Source organism: Pteropus medius, unplaced genomic scaffold (genome assembly GCF_902729225.1).
Source record: "Pteropus medius unplaced genomic scaffold, Ma_sr-lr_union100, whole genome shotgun sequence".
In the NCBI taxonomy this organism is placed as follows: domain Eukaryota; kingdom Metazoa; phylum Chordata; class Mammalia; order Chiroptera; family Pteropodidae; genus Pteropus; species Pteropus medius.
Genome location: NW_024342647.1, coordinates 6,986,848 through 7,002,530, shown reverse-complemented (window position 1 = coordinate 7,002,530; position 15,683 = coordinate 6,986,848). Strand labels below are relative to the sequence as shown.

The 15,683-nt window shown below is 42.1% G+C and overlaps 1 protein-coding gene and 1 pseudogene across 1 annotated transcript in view; both read left to right on the top strand.

The window, feature by feature from the left end:
* The first annotated feature begins 1,607 nt into the window (after positions 1-1,607).
* LOC120605849 (uncharacterized) lies at positions 1,608-1,725 on the top strand (annotated as a pseudogene).
* Positions 1,726-14,937: 13,212 nt separating this feature from the next.
* The window catches only part of RGS3 (regulator of G protein signaling 3), a 115,682-nt gene continuing 114,936 nt past the window's right edge, over positions 14,938-15,683 (top strand). Inside the window, 1 exon segment of the mRNA XM_039866859.1 lies at positions 14,938-15,050. Within this exon segment, the coding sequence (XP_039722793.1) occupies positions 14,972-15,050 (79 nt within the window). The 5' untranslated portion in view covers positions 14,938-14,971.

Below are 15,683 nucleotides of genomic sequence, written 5' to 3'. Positions count from 1 at the left end.
CTGCTTAATCAAAAGACTCATTCTTATTTCTGGTGGGAAGAGGGGGAAAATATTTCTTGGCATCTGTTTTCTGAGTCACCTTTATCTCCTCTCTGAAACTCTGAAAGGTTTCCAGTTGTAGGAAGATGACCTGTGGGAACCCCTTCTATGTTCCTAGCTTTTCCTCATTCTCTGGAAATGGTTTCTTTTGAGGATGGCATCGACATCATTATCCAATAATATTCATTGTGTTATGTGTATATGCATTATGTGTAATATTCCTGTGCATGTGGCACAGGACTCGTACTAACCTGAAAGAGTATGAAGCTCCGGCTTCTAAGCTGCTGAGTCTCCAGGGAAGTTTCACTGATGCTCATGAAAACAGAATTTCAGTCTCAGTATTGCTTGAACTTGGTTTTTGGAAGGATTTTTTTCCCCATGTTTTTGTTCTTAAAACTTTTTAATACAGAAAATTTACAAAATTACATAAAAGTAAAGAGAATAATATAATGAAGTTCTCATGTACCCAATAAAAACTCTGGGCTCTATACCCCATGAGCTGGGGCAGGGGCAGTTGGGGCCCAGGCATTTTCAATAACTCTGCACCCGGGGTCAAGCTCCTTTCCCACAGGTGGGGGCTGGGTAGAAGAAGAGAGCCTCCACCTATAGGCTGTACTTGCAAGAACTTAGCCTTGGCAACAGGTAGCTGGGATCAAGATGAGAAATGACAATATCCTGTCCCTCCTGGGAAGACAGCTCTCTGACTTGGAGCCGAAGGGAGAGGAAGCCCTGTATTCTTAGGCTGTAGCAGCCTACAGTAGAGTTTCTGTCTCACTGAAGTGAGGTGGGGTCAGGGGGAGAGAAGGCATGGGTCCATGGTCGCATACCATAGACTCTTGCAGTTCTTATTGAGCTTTTACAGATTTTCTTGAATAAGTGTTTCTTCGATTTGCTGTATACTCTTAGGGTCATTTCCAGAGACTTAAAAAATAAAAATGTCCCCAATTTTCACTGGAGAGCATTCCACGGAGCTCTTTAGACTATTATGCCAGAAGTGGAACTCTGGGTTGGGCCTAAGATCTTTTTATAAAGAGAAACTTATTCCTCATCAGTTATTTGGTTGCCCTAAGTACAGTTCATACAAGAAAGGCAGATTAAATGTTCAACTCCGTCTTAACATTGTCTCAAAACAGACCAAATTAGAAAGCTCAAACTGCTGCCTACCCATTCCTCTTTTCCAAGCCAAATCAAAATTATATGACATTATTTGTGTTACTAGACTGAACTATATTTAGCTGAATCTTCATAGTAAGAGAAATCTGAGAGGCATTATGTACATTGCAGAATGACTTCTGTGGGCTAATTAAAAAATTTACAACATTTTTCCACTTTTCCTTAGCCGCCCTCAGACCTGTCCTCCTGAGCAAACCCAATTTTCAGTGGTCAGTAGTGAGGTTGAGGATGGGGAAGGGCTTAGCTTTCATTTGCTCTTTTACCTGAAGACTGAGAAGGTCTGTTTTATAATTAATTCAACTACTTTAATTAGTAAAGCGTCTCCCAGAAATTGGCACATTCTTTTAAGTCTTCTTAATGAGCATAAAGTCACCTTTTAAATCATGACATATTTTGTCTACAGCCATGCTACCCTGAACAAGCCCGATCCCATCTGATCTCAGAAGCTAAGCAGGTTGGGCCTGGTTAGTACTTGGATAGGAGACCACCTAGGAAGACCAGGTGCTGTAGGTGTAAAAAATAAGGGATTGTAAGCTGACAAAGTCCTTGCAATCTGTGAGCTCAACCAAGAGTTGGCTTGCCTAAAAAAAAAAGAAAGTCATGACATATTTTGAGTGAGAAGATATTTGCCATCTGAATGAACACTGGCTTTTGCTTCTGTTTTCAAAGGGCGAGAAAATGTTGGCAGGCTGAAACTTGTTTCATCTTCGTTATACCAATTCCTCAAATTTGGATAATCATAAATGGAATTTAGGAAAATATAATCTACATACCACAGTTTTCAGGGTGCTTTACATCCACTATTTGGGTTGGTTCTCTGGCCAGCCTTAGAGATAAATGAGGATTGTCTCCGTTTTCTGGATTAAGAAAGCAAGGCTCAGAATACAGGGCTGATGATAGCCCATTTGGGGCCTTTGAGTGAATTAGAAAAAAGGCACCCTTTAAGACACTTTTTACCAACTGCTGAAAAATATCTCCATCAGTATAGAAATCTATGGTGATTACAACATGAGCAGCACCCCTAGAGTTTGTCCACAACCTTCACAACAGTTTCTTGTGGCCTTGCTGGATAGGTTAAATAATTTGCCAAAAATCGAAGGCCAGTCAGTGAAGGGGGTTGGACTTAGAACCTAGGACCTCACTATCTCATCTACCGGATTCCAAAACCTCTCTGAGTCCCTCTTTTTAGTGCATAGTCAACAGTCTTAGAAAGGAAGGATGAGGCCATGTAGAAAAGAACTGACTGAGGGAGAAGAGCCCTCATGAACCCTTTGCTTCAGCCTCCCTATGTTCTGAGAGAGGAGGAGCCAGGTAACTGTTGCTAACTGCCATTTTCCCACCCTCTGGGAGAATTAAGGCCCCACAGCCAAGAGGCTCCAGCCAGAATCCCACAGAGATGCGCTTTACACACTTAAGCAGGCAAGAGGACTTAAGACTTAGCCTGTTGAAATAATGTCCTAGGAGGCTTATATTCCTAAGAAACTCATCTCTGGTTTCTACTTTCTTTGTGATCCCTATAGGTATAGGCCACTTCGTTTGAGTCACCATGGTTTTCTGAGCACACTTCCCAATGACACCTGGCCCAGTTTGACCTGTGTGTAGAAGCATAGTCAATGAAAGCATTTTCAGATTTTCCATGTCCACACCTGCCTCCTTGCAGAGCCAGTCATTTGTGTTGGTACTGGTCCTGACATCTGGGGTAACAGACTCTGTCTTTCATTGTTTTTGGATTACAGAAAGCTCCCTTGTGTGGGAAGGAGTCAGGGTTTCATCCATGACAGCAGTGACCCTTAGAAAAATCAGTTTATTAATGCACCTAAGGAATTGTTTGCTAAATTAAGGACAGAAATAACTCTAGCCTTTAGATACAAATGATTGGAGGCCCTTTGGCGTCCAGAGGAATCTGGGAAAGAATTTATAAATTTTCTTTCAGTTGCCAGAAGGTATCAGGGTATGAAATTAATTTGTCCTTCTGTTTATACGTTTATTTAACAAATATTGGGTACCTATTATATGTTAGAGAATCAACTCATAGATTATCTTGAAAGAGAGAAAAGAGAGGATCTGGAGGAGACAGTGGAGAGTCATTCCCAGGAATATAGCTTGAAAATTTCCTGGATCAATCGGTAAAGTTACTGGGGACCACTAGATGGCGATATTATGTTATGAAAATGACATCTTTCACAGACTGGAGGCCTCTACTTATTTCTGAGGCCAATGTCTACACAGTTAAAGAGACTTCTTTGTGAGTAAACGGAGAAAAATCTACATTTCACCATTTGCATATGTGATCCAATTTAAATGCTCTAGGGCACTAGTAGCTCCTGGAGGGATGGGGACTGTGTATATTTTCATGGTTACAACCCCAGATTCTAGTCCTAGCATGTAGTAGGTGTTCAATCAATACTTGACAAATAAATGAATTAATCTTTGAACAGTTTAGATTGTCATTAGAAGAACTATTTTAAGAGTGTGGAAAATTCTGGAACATGCCCAGTGGCCTAGGATTTAGGGACTTTGGTAGCTATTGATGATCTTGACAGATCGTTGGTTGGGCAGAGATTCAAGGAAGCAGCACTTGGAAAGATAGAGACACCAAAAGCAATCTGAGGCTTTAGTACTGATTTGTATCTCCTAAATTTATCTTGATCAGATTTCACCTGTTTAAAAATACAGAGAGTGTGTAAACCTACACATTCAAATTATTTTTCTTGAGTCTATATTACTTCTAAGGATGGTTCTATCTTGGAAAAGAGCTCCAAAAATAATTTACTCTACTTTTCTGAGCCTCTCATTCATTAGTGCATTTGTTCATTCAATCACTTATTTGTTATTAATTTCTTCCTTCCACAAATATTGAGCACCCGTTATGCGCAAAGCACTCATCTAGGTTATGTGATCATCTCTGACCTTTTTCTCTTGTGGCCCCTTTGAGTTCAGTTAATCACCAAATCATATTAGCTATACCTTCCAAATCCATGCTCCTCTTTTTCTTCTGCTCCTACTCTCGTCCAGGTCTCCATCTTCATTCATCGGGCCCTGTTCTTTACTGCTACCGTCCATTCTCCCAGCTTTCCAATATGCAAATATAATCCCGATACTCCTCTCCTGAAAACTCTCCCTTGCCCTCGGGATCAAACCCAACCTCTTTTGTTCGTTTTACAAGCCTTACAAGCAAAGGCTGTGACTTAGCTGGCCCTGCTTGTCCCCCCACCCCCACCCCCATTCCCCCACCTCCCACCTTGTTCTATGTGATTCAGCAATGATATATTTTTTTGCTCCTTCTAATGAGTCCTGTCCTCTCTTCAGACTTTTTTCTTTCTGTACTTTCCTTTCGATCTGTAAAATTCTTTTCTTCCCTGCTCTGCCTAGCTACTTTCTACTCATTCTTTAGGTCTCAGCTTACATGCTAACTATTTGGGGAAGCTTTTTCTGACCAATGTCAGGGTGAGGCTCCCCTCTTTCACTTCTCTCATAGCCTCTATGGGGTTCACAGCTTATTTGTTGCTACCGTCCACTGCCGGTCTCGCTGAGTTCTGTGAGTGGCCTCTGTCTTCACTGCATATCTTTAGCAGCTAGTTGAATGCCTGACACATTGTAAATGCTCAGTAATATATGCTGAGTGAGCAATGAATAAAAAACATATGACATATCTCCTTTCTTTAGGGTACATAACAATGTAGGAGTGTGAGCCAAGTGGTGAAAAGGAGTTATAGTGATGAGAAGAAGGAGGGGGCACTTTGGATGCTACCATCTGAAGCTGAGTTAGGTTTTGGCAAGTGGAGATGTTTGTGGAGGTGGCCTTTAGGTGGAGCGAAGTGGGAAAAGTTTGGAGGATAGGTAAGGAGTGTAGAATTCCTGTCTGGGAAGAGTATACAATAGGACTAGAGCTGGCTTGTGGCTAGATTGTCCAGGGCCTTGAATGCCAGGCTAGAGAAAATAGATTCTATTTGATAGCCATTGATGGCTTTTGAATAGGGGAGTTATAGGACTAAATTAGTGCTTTAGAAAATGTTAATCTAATGTCAGTGAAACTTGAATTAGAGATGAGCAAAACCAGCGAAATCAGTTAGGAGGCTGTCGTAGAAGTCAAGATGGGAGGTGATCAGGACCTGGCTTATGTATTTGGCAGTAAGAATGGAGACAAAGAGGAATTGTCAAAGGAAGAATTAACAGGAACCTGGAAATTGGAAAGAGAGGGAGAGGGAGGAGTCAAAGAATTTTCAGCTTGATTCAGCGAAGTGCTGTCATTAGAAATTGTGAAGTCAAAAGGAAGAGCCAGTTTAAAGAAAGATCAGCCTTTGAAGTAGTTGGAATCCCTGAACATCAAACTTTTACAATGGAGTTACTGCTACATATGATTTTCATTTATGGAAATTCAATCAATGCGCAGGGCCTAAAAATGAAGCACAAGTGGGAGAGAATGACAGAGAGAATATAATGCAAGTGGTGGGGGCTGTTCCAGCTCTGCCACTCAGTGAAAGTACATCCCAGAGGGAGTGCGAGGTAGGGAAGGTAAATTTGCTGTTCCTCTTTTGATTTACAATGCCATGTGCATTTATGGGTGACTAATGGCTTATTTGAGGGTAATTTTGGCTATTCACAATCTATGTCTTATATACTGATTTTAGATCTGAATCTAGCAAGATTTGGCTTTTTTTTTTTTTTTTTAATGTGTGCCAAACACTAGGCTGGGCAGTAGGCAGCTACAAAGAAGAAATATCTCAGTCACTGCACTAGATTTGCTGGCAATCTTGTTGGATAGAAAGATGTGGAAGCAGACAATTAGGGATACAGACTACGTGAGCAGTTAGAGATGAATGCTGAAAGGAAGGAGTTTGTTGGTTAATGTGTCAAAGCAGAGGTGACCCTGGGCCTTGGGGTGGAGAGAGATCTGAGTCATCATCAGAACAGATAAAAGTGGCAATAAGAGTAGGTGAGATCTCGGAGGGGGAGAATATTGGGGAAGAAGGAGACAAAAGGGCACAAGTAAGTGGCATACTCTCACTAGAAGGAAGAGCCATAAAATGGAGGAATTATCAGAAAACTGGGAGGAAAACTAAGGAAAAGTGGATGAGGACTGAGGAGAGCCACATGATTTTCATAATTAGGAAGTCAATGTTGACCTCTGAGTGGACAGTTTCAGTAGAGTGATGAGTAGAAAAAGAGGTCCAAGAGTGATTGATACAAATCTAGAAGCAAAGAAAATTCACGCCCCTTCTCTCAGTTACAGCTCCAGTAAAACCAACCTAGATATAGTCCACAGTTCTCAATGAAATTTCCCTGGAGAATATTTGTGATCTCTGGATGCCATGACCTCTGTTCCTGTATGATCTGTCCACTGGAAGGGCACTTCATCATCACAGTTTACTGATCCAGAATTTGGCTTTGCGCTACATAAGCCTTATATTTAAGCTTGAGTGCAATCCAGCTGAGCTACAGATCTCAGCTGTGGTCGTTGCATTTTATACTAAACATATCTACATTATTTTCTCCCATAAGTAGAATCCACATTCCACATGACTGCAAATGCTAACTTGCTAACAGCTTCCCTGGAGTTTGCTTCTTGCAATTATCTCATCAGAATTTAGAAAAGGCAATATATAACAATTTATTCCAAGATGCAGGGAGCTCTGGGTGTTTTTTTAACCAATGGTTCCTAGTTATATTGTTCTTTTAAATGGATTTAAATAATAATAAAAAACTCTTTTATATGTACCCACGTAGTTACTATTTCTGGTGTTCTCTTCATTCCTCTGAGTAGATCCAGCCTTCCATTCAGTAAACAGTTCTTGTAGTGCTGGTTTGTCGATGAATTCATTCAGCTTTTGTAAGTCTGAGAAAATCTTTATTTTTGCCTTCATATTTGAAAGATATTTTTACTGGGTAAAAGATTCTAGGTTGGCAGTTTTTTTTCTTTCAATACTTTAAAGATGTTGCTTTACTGTCTTTTGGTACATATTTCTAATAGAAGTCCAGTGTCTTTCTTATCTTTATTCTTCTGTATGTAACGTGGGGTTTTTTTTTTTCTGGCCTCTTTTAAGATTTTCTCTTTATCACTGATTTTAAGCAATTTGATCATGATATGCTTAAGTATGGGTTTCTTTATGTCCTTCTGCTTGGGGTTCATTGAGCTTCTTGGATTTGTGGGTTTATCATTTTCATCACATTTGAGAAATTTTCACCCATTATTTCTTAAAATATATTTTCTGTCCCTTACCTCCTTTAAGGATTCCAATTATGTATCTATTAGGCTGCTGGAAGTTGCCCTGCAGCTCAAGGATGCTCTGTGGTGTTTTTTTTTCCCTTTTTTTTTGTTCCTTTTTCTCTTTGTGTTTTATTTTGGATGGTTTCTATTGCTATGTCTTCAATTTCACTAATCTTTTTCTCTTTCCTGCAGTGTCTAATCTGCTGTTAATCCCATCCTATATGTACATATATGTGTATGTGTGTATGTGTGTGTGTGTGCATACATACACATATATGTTATCTCTGACATTATATTTTTCACCTCTAGGTGTTCAATTTGGCCTTTTTAAATATCTTCCTTGTCTCTACTTAAAATGCTCTTGAATTCTTCTTGAACATATGGAAAACAGTTGCGATAACTATTTTAATGTGTTATCTACTAATTCTATCATCTGTGTCATTCCTGGATTGGTTCTGTTGATTTTTCTCCTCATTAGAGGTCACATTTTCCTGCTTCTTTACATGCCTCGTAACTTTTTATTGGATAGCAGACACTGCGAATTTTACCTTGGATGTTAGATACTTTTGCACTTCTGTAAATATTCTTGAGCTTGTTCTGGGATGCAGCTAATTTGCTTATAAACATTTTGATCCTCTTGGGTCTTGCTTTTAAGCTTTCTTTTTTTGGATGGGACTAGAGCATTGTTTAGTCTAGGGCTAATTATTCCCCTCAAAAACCCTTCTGAGTAACTACCCAATGCCCCATGAAATTAGAAAGTCTTCCTACTCTGGCTTAAGAGAATCAGAATTATTCCTGGTCTTGCAGGAGCTTGAAAGGTTGTTCCCTCTAATATTTTTGGGTGGTTCTTTCCTCAGGGTACTTTTCTTATATCCATGAGCTCATCAGCACTTACCTGAAGATTCGAGCAAAGACCCTTTGCATATCCCTGAGCTCTCTCTTTGTGTAGCTCTTTCCTCTTTGATACTCTGTCCTATGAGCTCTAGCTGCCTTGGCCTCCTGAACTCCTCAACTCAGGGATTTGGAGTTGGCCTCTGTTCCCTCTCCCATTCAGAAAGTCTATCCAGGCAATAAGCTGTGGGCAATCATAGGGTTCACCTTGTTCGTTTTGTTTCTCAGGGATAACTGCCCTTTGTTGATTGATGTCCAATATCTTTTCATATATTTTGTCCAGTCTTTTAGTTGTTTCAGATGAGAGGGAAAATCCAGTTTCTGGATTGGATCCAGTCCCAAGATATTTGTCCATCTTGGCTGGAGCCAGAAGTTTTTGTGCTGGAAAACTTTTTGTGGGCATTTGGAGCCTTTGACTAAGCCAACCCAAGTTGCCTGTTATCAGGTCAGGAAAGGGGGTGCTTCCTGAAGAGGCTAAAAGGGATTCCAACATAACTACAAGGACACTGAGCCATTCTAGGAGAGACAGAGGACTCTGCCCTTTTTTTTTCTAGCTCTTGTCAAGTCTTTGACTTTTATCTTTGGACTCAACTTACCATTTCACATCTCTGTGGCAGTGAAGGTTTTAGTCTCTTCTACTTTGAAATAACATTTCTCAGCTCACTCGAAATCTTGAATTTTTTACTTGATTCCCTTAGACTTTGTTTCTGTATTTAGGTCACCAAAGGTTTCTACGTCTGAGGCAAATGAAAGTTTCTCAGTGGTATTTACAGCAACCAGCATCTGCTTCTGTAGAGAACCACTAACCCAAAGATACTGTGTTCTAAATTGAAGATGAATGGCAGGCATACTCTTAAAAGCAAATCCTGCATATCAAGGGTGAATAAAATACCACTTAACAAAGCATTCCAGCTGGTTAAATTTAGGACAAGAAAAAAACCTGACCCAAGAATATTCTCTGGCTTTGAGCCCAGGGTATTTTTCCTTTTAGAGTGAATTTGGTACATTTTCATTCATGTGGAGCTGTTGCTTCCCAGCATTTCATTCTGAGATGGAAGGTTAACAATCATTGCCTTGTTGCTAAATCCAATGGACACTTCTCAGTTATTAACCTACTTGACCTCTCAATTTGACATGGTTGACTATAATGTCCTTCTTAATACAGTCTCTGGCTTTCCTTCTCCCTTTCTAGCCTTTCTTTCTCTGCCTATCTTTACAGTTGGTACTCTTCTTGGCTCTTTCCTGAGCCTTCTTCTCATGTTAGACATTCTCCTTGGGCTCTCTTATTAATGCCCATGGCTTGACTGAGAATTCCTAAATCTATATTTCTAGCCTAAGTATTTTTTCTGAACTTCTGTCCAGTATATTCAGCAGGTCACTTGGCACCTTCATTTGGACAGCACATAGGTAACTCAACCTTAACAAGCTCATAGTTGGACTCTTCAGGTCTCCCCTCAGTTCAGCCCTTTCTCCCATGTTCTCCATTTCTGTAAAGAGCACTTTTAAACATTTAATTTCTCAAGCCAGGATTCCTTGCATTTTATCTTCCAATCAATCACCAAGTCCTGTTGATTCTACCTCTTTGCATATTACTTCCTCCCTCGCACTATAAGTTCCCTGCCATGCTTCCCATTGTTCAGTTCCACAAACATACAATGATCTCATTTTCTGACCTTTGAATATTTTGTTCTTTCTGCCTGTAACCCTTCCTTCACCTCCTTTGCTTAACTAAATCAGGTCACTTTCTTTGAGAAGTCTTCTCTGACTTCCTTTATCATCTTGTTCTGCCAAACTCCCCAGACTGAGATATTAATCTGCGTTTTTGCAGGTTGCCTTGTTTCCTCTATTTTAACAGTCATCCAGTGTCTCACTAGATTGTAAGCCCCATCTGGCTCACTCCTATATCCCCAACACTAAGTATAAAGCTCAGCACAATATGGGGACTTAGTTTGGCAAACATTTGCTGAATTGAATTTTAATGTGTCAGTAGCCATGGAAGTCTCAGTCCTACGGGTTTGTAGCCTAGCCGCTCTGAATAGGAGGAGCTGTGTGAAAGACGACATTCTATAGTGATTCTTTGGCTGGATTCTTTTTTCTCCACTATTTATTTACTACTTTAGCAACTTGATCCATTTAACAACTCTGAGCTTTACTACTCTCTTTTATGAATACAAGTGCTTGAATTTTCTGAAGGCAAATGGTGGGACCAGATGATATTTTCCTTTTTTCTTTTTTAGGTTCCTAGTATTTTATGCATTAGTCAATAATTTTCCTCTTTTGTGCAATGATTATTCCTATCCTTTGGTACATGAATATTTTTCTTACTAATTTGTAAGCCTTCTTTGTACATATATATATATTTAAAAATATTTTAAATTCATTTTTTAAATTTAAAAATCTTAATTTTTTATGGACATGGAAAAGGTTTTAATTTTTTGGATTTTTCATATTTTAAAATATGATATCCATTCTTAGTTCACTTGCTGCACAAAAAAAGATAGTAGGCCAGATTTGGTCTTGTAGATATAGTTTGCCAACCCCAGCACTAAAGTAATCATTAAATTTGAACCATCTCTGCATTCCTGGAAAAAATAGCATATGGTTTTCATATGCTAATATTTTATTTAGGATTTTTGTGTTTATATTCATAAGTCAGATAGGTTTGGTAGAGATTTTAAACTCATTACTGGGCAGAGATTCATTTTATTTGGCTTACATAATATTTTTAAATTTTTTGAATGAATAGCCAATATTAAACAATTGGGAGATATTCTATTAAAAATTAGAAATTTCTGGTTTTTCTTTAAAAAAAAGGAACATGTCAAAACTGGGAGAATGTGGGCCCAGTTTAGTCACATTTTTAATCGCTGTTATCTATGTATGTTTTCTATTTCATTAATTTCTACTCTTATTTTTATCTTTGAACTTTGCTCTATAGTTTTCTGTTGCTAACCTTATCTAGTTTTTGTCTTTGCCTAGACTTGTACTTAGCACTGAAAAGTCTTTCAGCTTTTTCTAGTTCTGAAACAGTTTAAATTACATTGGCATTATCTGTTTCTTGAAGGTCTTATAGAATTGGCCTCTAAAACTATCTGGGTTGTCTATAATTTGTCAGGTAGAGTTTTGATTTCCTTTTGTATTTTATCTATGGTTAGTGAGCTATTAAAAATTTCAAACTCTTGTACCAATTTCAGTAATTAATACTTTCTAGAAAAATCATTCATTTTCCACCCCACGCCAGATTTTAAAATTTATAAATAAGGTTGCAATGATTCTCTCTTATAATTTAAAGAATTATCTTAGTATTTTGGGTGTCTTTCTCTTTCTTAAATTTGTTTATTTGTAGTTTTCTTTGTTTTAACACAGTTCTATTTTATTGGTTTTTTGAAAGAACCAGACTTTGATTTTGTTTTGTTTTGTTTTTTAAATAGACTTTAACTTTATTATTTCCTTTTAAATAATAAAAGGAAAGTTCCTCTTCTAACTTTTTGAAATGAATCTTTAGTTTAAAATTTTTTGAAAATCGAAAATCTTTCTTCTGTTCTAAATAAAATCATTTTCCTCTGTGAACTTTCTATTCTATTCCATTGATCTGTTTGTCTTCTTTCTTGTACTGCATTATTATAATACTACTTAACATTTGGTAGTCCAAATCCCCTTTATTATTATTTTTCAAAAGTTGGTTGGCTATTGGGCCAGAAGATAGCTAAAGGACTAAGATTCTTTAATAGCTAAGGTGAAAATGCACCCAAATAAAGCCCTTTATTCCCTTCCCTGTAAACCCAAGTAGTCCTTATTCCTCTAGATACAGAGTCAGTCTTAAAAAATGCCTATAATCAATTTTTGTTCGTGAATGTGGTGTATTTAGGTGTTTGTGTGTATGTGTCTATGCGCTTGTGTATGTGCATAGGATGTATGTATAGTGTATGGGGTGTGTTTGTATAATGTGTGAGGTACATATGTAGTGTGTTTAATTGTGTGTATGTGGTGTATATGTGAATATGGTGTGTTTGTGTGTGTGGTATATTTGTGTTTGTACATGGGAAGTGTTATGTAATGTATGCTTGTGTGTGCAGTGTGTGTTTGTATTGTGTGTATAGTATGCTTATGTATGTGTGGGGTGTGTGAGGAGTAAGAGAGACACTGAGGCTCAAGGCCAGGGGGTGCTAGAGTGCTTAGGGCATGTCAGAAAGCCAGGCTTCGTCCTCGAACTCCTCGCCTTCGTGGGGAAAGCAAGGCCATAACTATGACCCTTTCTGATGTCCCCTGTGGACAGCAGTATGGGTTAATAGGACAAGTCTCTCCTGCAATGGCATTGCCTGGGCTCCCACTCATTTCTGTCCTCTCTCTCCTGAGAAGAGAGTGATCTGCTCCTTTAGGAGAAGGAAGCTTCCAGTATTCTACTAAGTAAGGGCCCTTACTGTTTGTGGTAAAGGTGGTGGAGGTGGTGCCACTGCAGGGGTCAGATTAAGATCAGAGTGGCACTGGGGTCTCCCATCCAAATAGGTTAGCTGCTGAGTAGGGCAGAAGGAGTCGGGAGGGAACTTACAAGGCTGTGGGACCTTTGTGCTGAGTGGGGGTGAAGTGCCCAGTGTGGTTCTCAGGCTTTTCTCACCCAGGCCACATACCGCAACTCTGCCCATTTGCTGGGTCCTACTCTCCCGAGGGTGCATTTACAGGTTGCTCACAGCTTCCTGAGTTCAGGGTGGTCTTCCTTAGTGTGGGCTCTACAGTGGTCCCTGGCAGAGCTGTGAAGGGGCCACTGTGACCTTGGGCTCATCACTCTCCCCTTCCCTGCAGACCTCCTTTTCTAATTCCTACTGGGAGAGAACAGCCTTCTCAGGGGGCATCCTCAGGCCATGCCTAACCACATTCTCATCTTGCTCCTGCAGCTCTACAGCACCTTCAGCCTCAGTGTCCTGTCTTCATCCTGTGGCTTGAGCCTGAGGTTGCCCATTTTCCCTGGCTGGATGGAGCGGCAGAGCTGGGATACCTCCCTGCCCAGAAAGAATGCCTGGACTCAGACTTCACCAGCTAGAAGGAGGATCAGGCACACTGAAATCCAGGGTGCAGGTAAGTGTGCCTGGGGTTAGGGCCAGAGGAGTAGGCTTGCCCATGCTAAGGGCAGTATTCATGGTTTGGGGGCTGGCTGAAGAGCACAGCAGGGTCTCACGAAGTGCTAGGATTCAAACAATCCACTGACCTTTATGTGACTTATTTCCACTTGACCACTAGTTTGCTGATTTCAGGGCACCTTCTCCAGTTTCTGCTCCCTGCTGGTGGCCAGCTGGCCCTATAGGATCTAGTTTCCTTACCTGCCTCAAGAAGGCAGGTCTGCTACTTCCACCTGCTATTGGCCATGAATCAGGTATGGAGGCCAAGGAAGAACAGAATGAGGATGCCCTTAGGGGCAGACAGAACTGAGTTCAAATTTTAGCTCTGCCAACCTTGGAAAAGTTACCTACTCTCTCTGCCTGAGGTTCGGATTTATCCTTGGTAAATTGGGGCTAATGCTTTCTAGGGTTACTGTGAAAATTAAATGAGACGATGTGTACGAATTGCCCAGCACAGCCTCTGGCACACGATACTTAATACATACAACTTTTCTCTCCACTTTCTCTATTGCGTCCCCCACTCCTGTCTTGAGTGGATCACTGAGCCACAAATATCCATTTGGCAACTTCCAACATTTCCCATTTTTAGACTTACATAAGACCAGCAGCTTTCCCTCCCACAGCAGCAACAGTCAGAGACTGGTAGAGCAGATGTCTTGGTGTGAAACTGCTCCCAGGAGGCGTCCCATGAATGTTTGCTGACAAAGCAGCATAGGGGCTGACCTTCCTTTTAGCTCTGCCTCCTTGCATCAGGCTCTGGAGACTGAAGGCATCTACCCCCTCTGCATACTGTGCATTTCTGTCCCCTCAGATGCTGGGTGCCTGACCTCTTCTCCCATGGCAGATGGGGGGCCATGAGGCTGGCTGGAGCAAGCTGCTCTGGTCTGGACCTATCCCAGGCTCCTCTCATCCAAAAGGAGGCTCAAGAGGGAGACGGAGAGGGCAGGGTTTGGGAAGGGGCTGCAGCCTGGTGGGTGGGCCCGTCCATGTGTGGAGAACACTTTTCCAAAGCCCCCCGACCTGGGCCGGAAGGGTGTTCTTTTGCCCATGTTCGGTCCAGTGATTACAGTTCTGAGCTTCAAAACATGTTACAAACCTGGCTAATTGCCGGCCTGGGAGAACTGGACAAGCAGGCCTAGCCCGCCCGAGTGTGCAGCCCAGGGGCTGCGGGCCTCTCGTGCGGATGGCGCCCCTAGCCTGGAGCAATCCCGGCGTCAGGAGCCCTGGTGTGCCTTCCCGGTCCTGAGAGCTTCTGGGGAGGGCTGCCATCCAGGCCGCGAGGACTGTCCTCGCAGTTGGGGCGCCAGCGCTTCCCCGCCTTTAGCCAGTGTCTGCTCGGTCAGGTGGAAACCTCCCCATTCAAACTCGCGCGGGCCAATCAGAGCCCGGCGCGCCCGCCAGTTCAAATGCGCGCTTCAGCCAGGCTTCAGCTCGCGCCTCCGAGACCCTGCGCTGGGGGCGGGTGAACCTGCTGCCTCGGTTACCGTGGAGCAACACAGACGCCTCGGGTTACAGGCGCACCCTCCTGTCCCGGAGCGGGGCGGCCATGGAGCACTCCCTGCACCGCGTCTCTCTCGGGAGCCGGCGTGCCCACCCGGGCTTGTCCTTTTACCTCACCACCTTTGGTAAGTGCCTTCGGCTGGCTTTCAAGGCTGAAGCACCCTGCACTCAGCGCCCAGAAAGGGCGCCCCCACGGAGATAGATGAGGCTAGGAGCAGGTGAGCCTTCTGTTTGGGGGCACCTTCTTGGGATCCTTCCTCCTGTGGTTGCCCAGGACGGGCTCAGGGGAAGGGCTCAGGCACAGGCTCAGGCCAAGCAAGCCGCCGGGCACCACCTGCTGCCTGGCCACTGGTGCCAAGTGCAGTTGGTTCTGCCTCACTGGGCTGGAATAATCATGCCCCAGTTAATCTTTCAGAGACTTGGTTTGTCACCACTGAGTTTCCCATTAGCAAGCAGCTCAGGCTTAAATCAAAGTCTTATTACTACGCCTTTGAGCAGGAACAGTGCAGGTGCCAGGTTGGCCCACTGGCCTTGCCTCCTCGTGGGCTCACCTGGGAAGCTGCATTGTGACTGCTTCAGTGGATCGCTGACCCACAGCAGAGATGGGAGAATTTCTCCTCCAAGAGCGACTAGGCTCTCAGGAGGGTCCCAGGTCTGCCCTGGGGTCTTGCGATTGAAAGAAATGGGCAGTAGACTCCTGCTCCCAAGCGCCTAGATAACAGGACTGGGTTCCCCCAAATAATAGCTGGGCAGCAGCT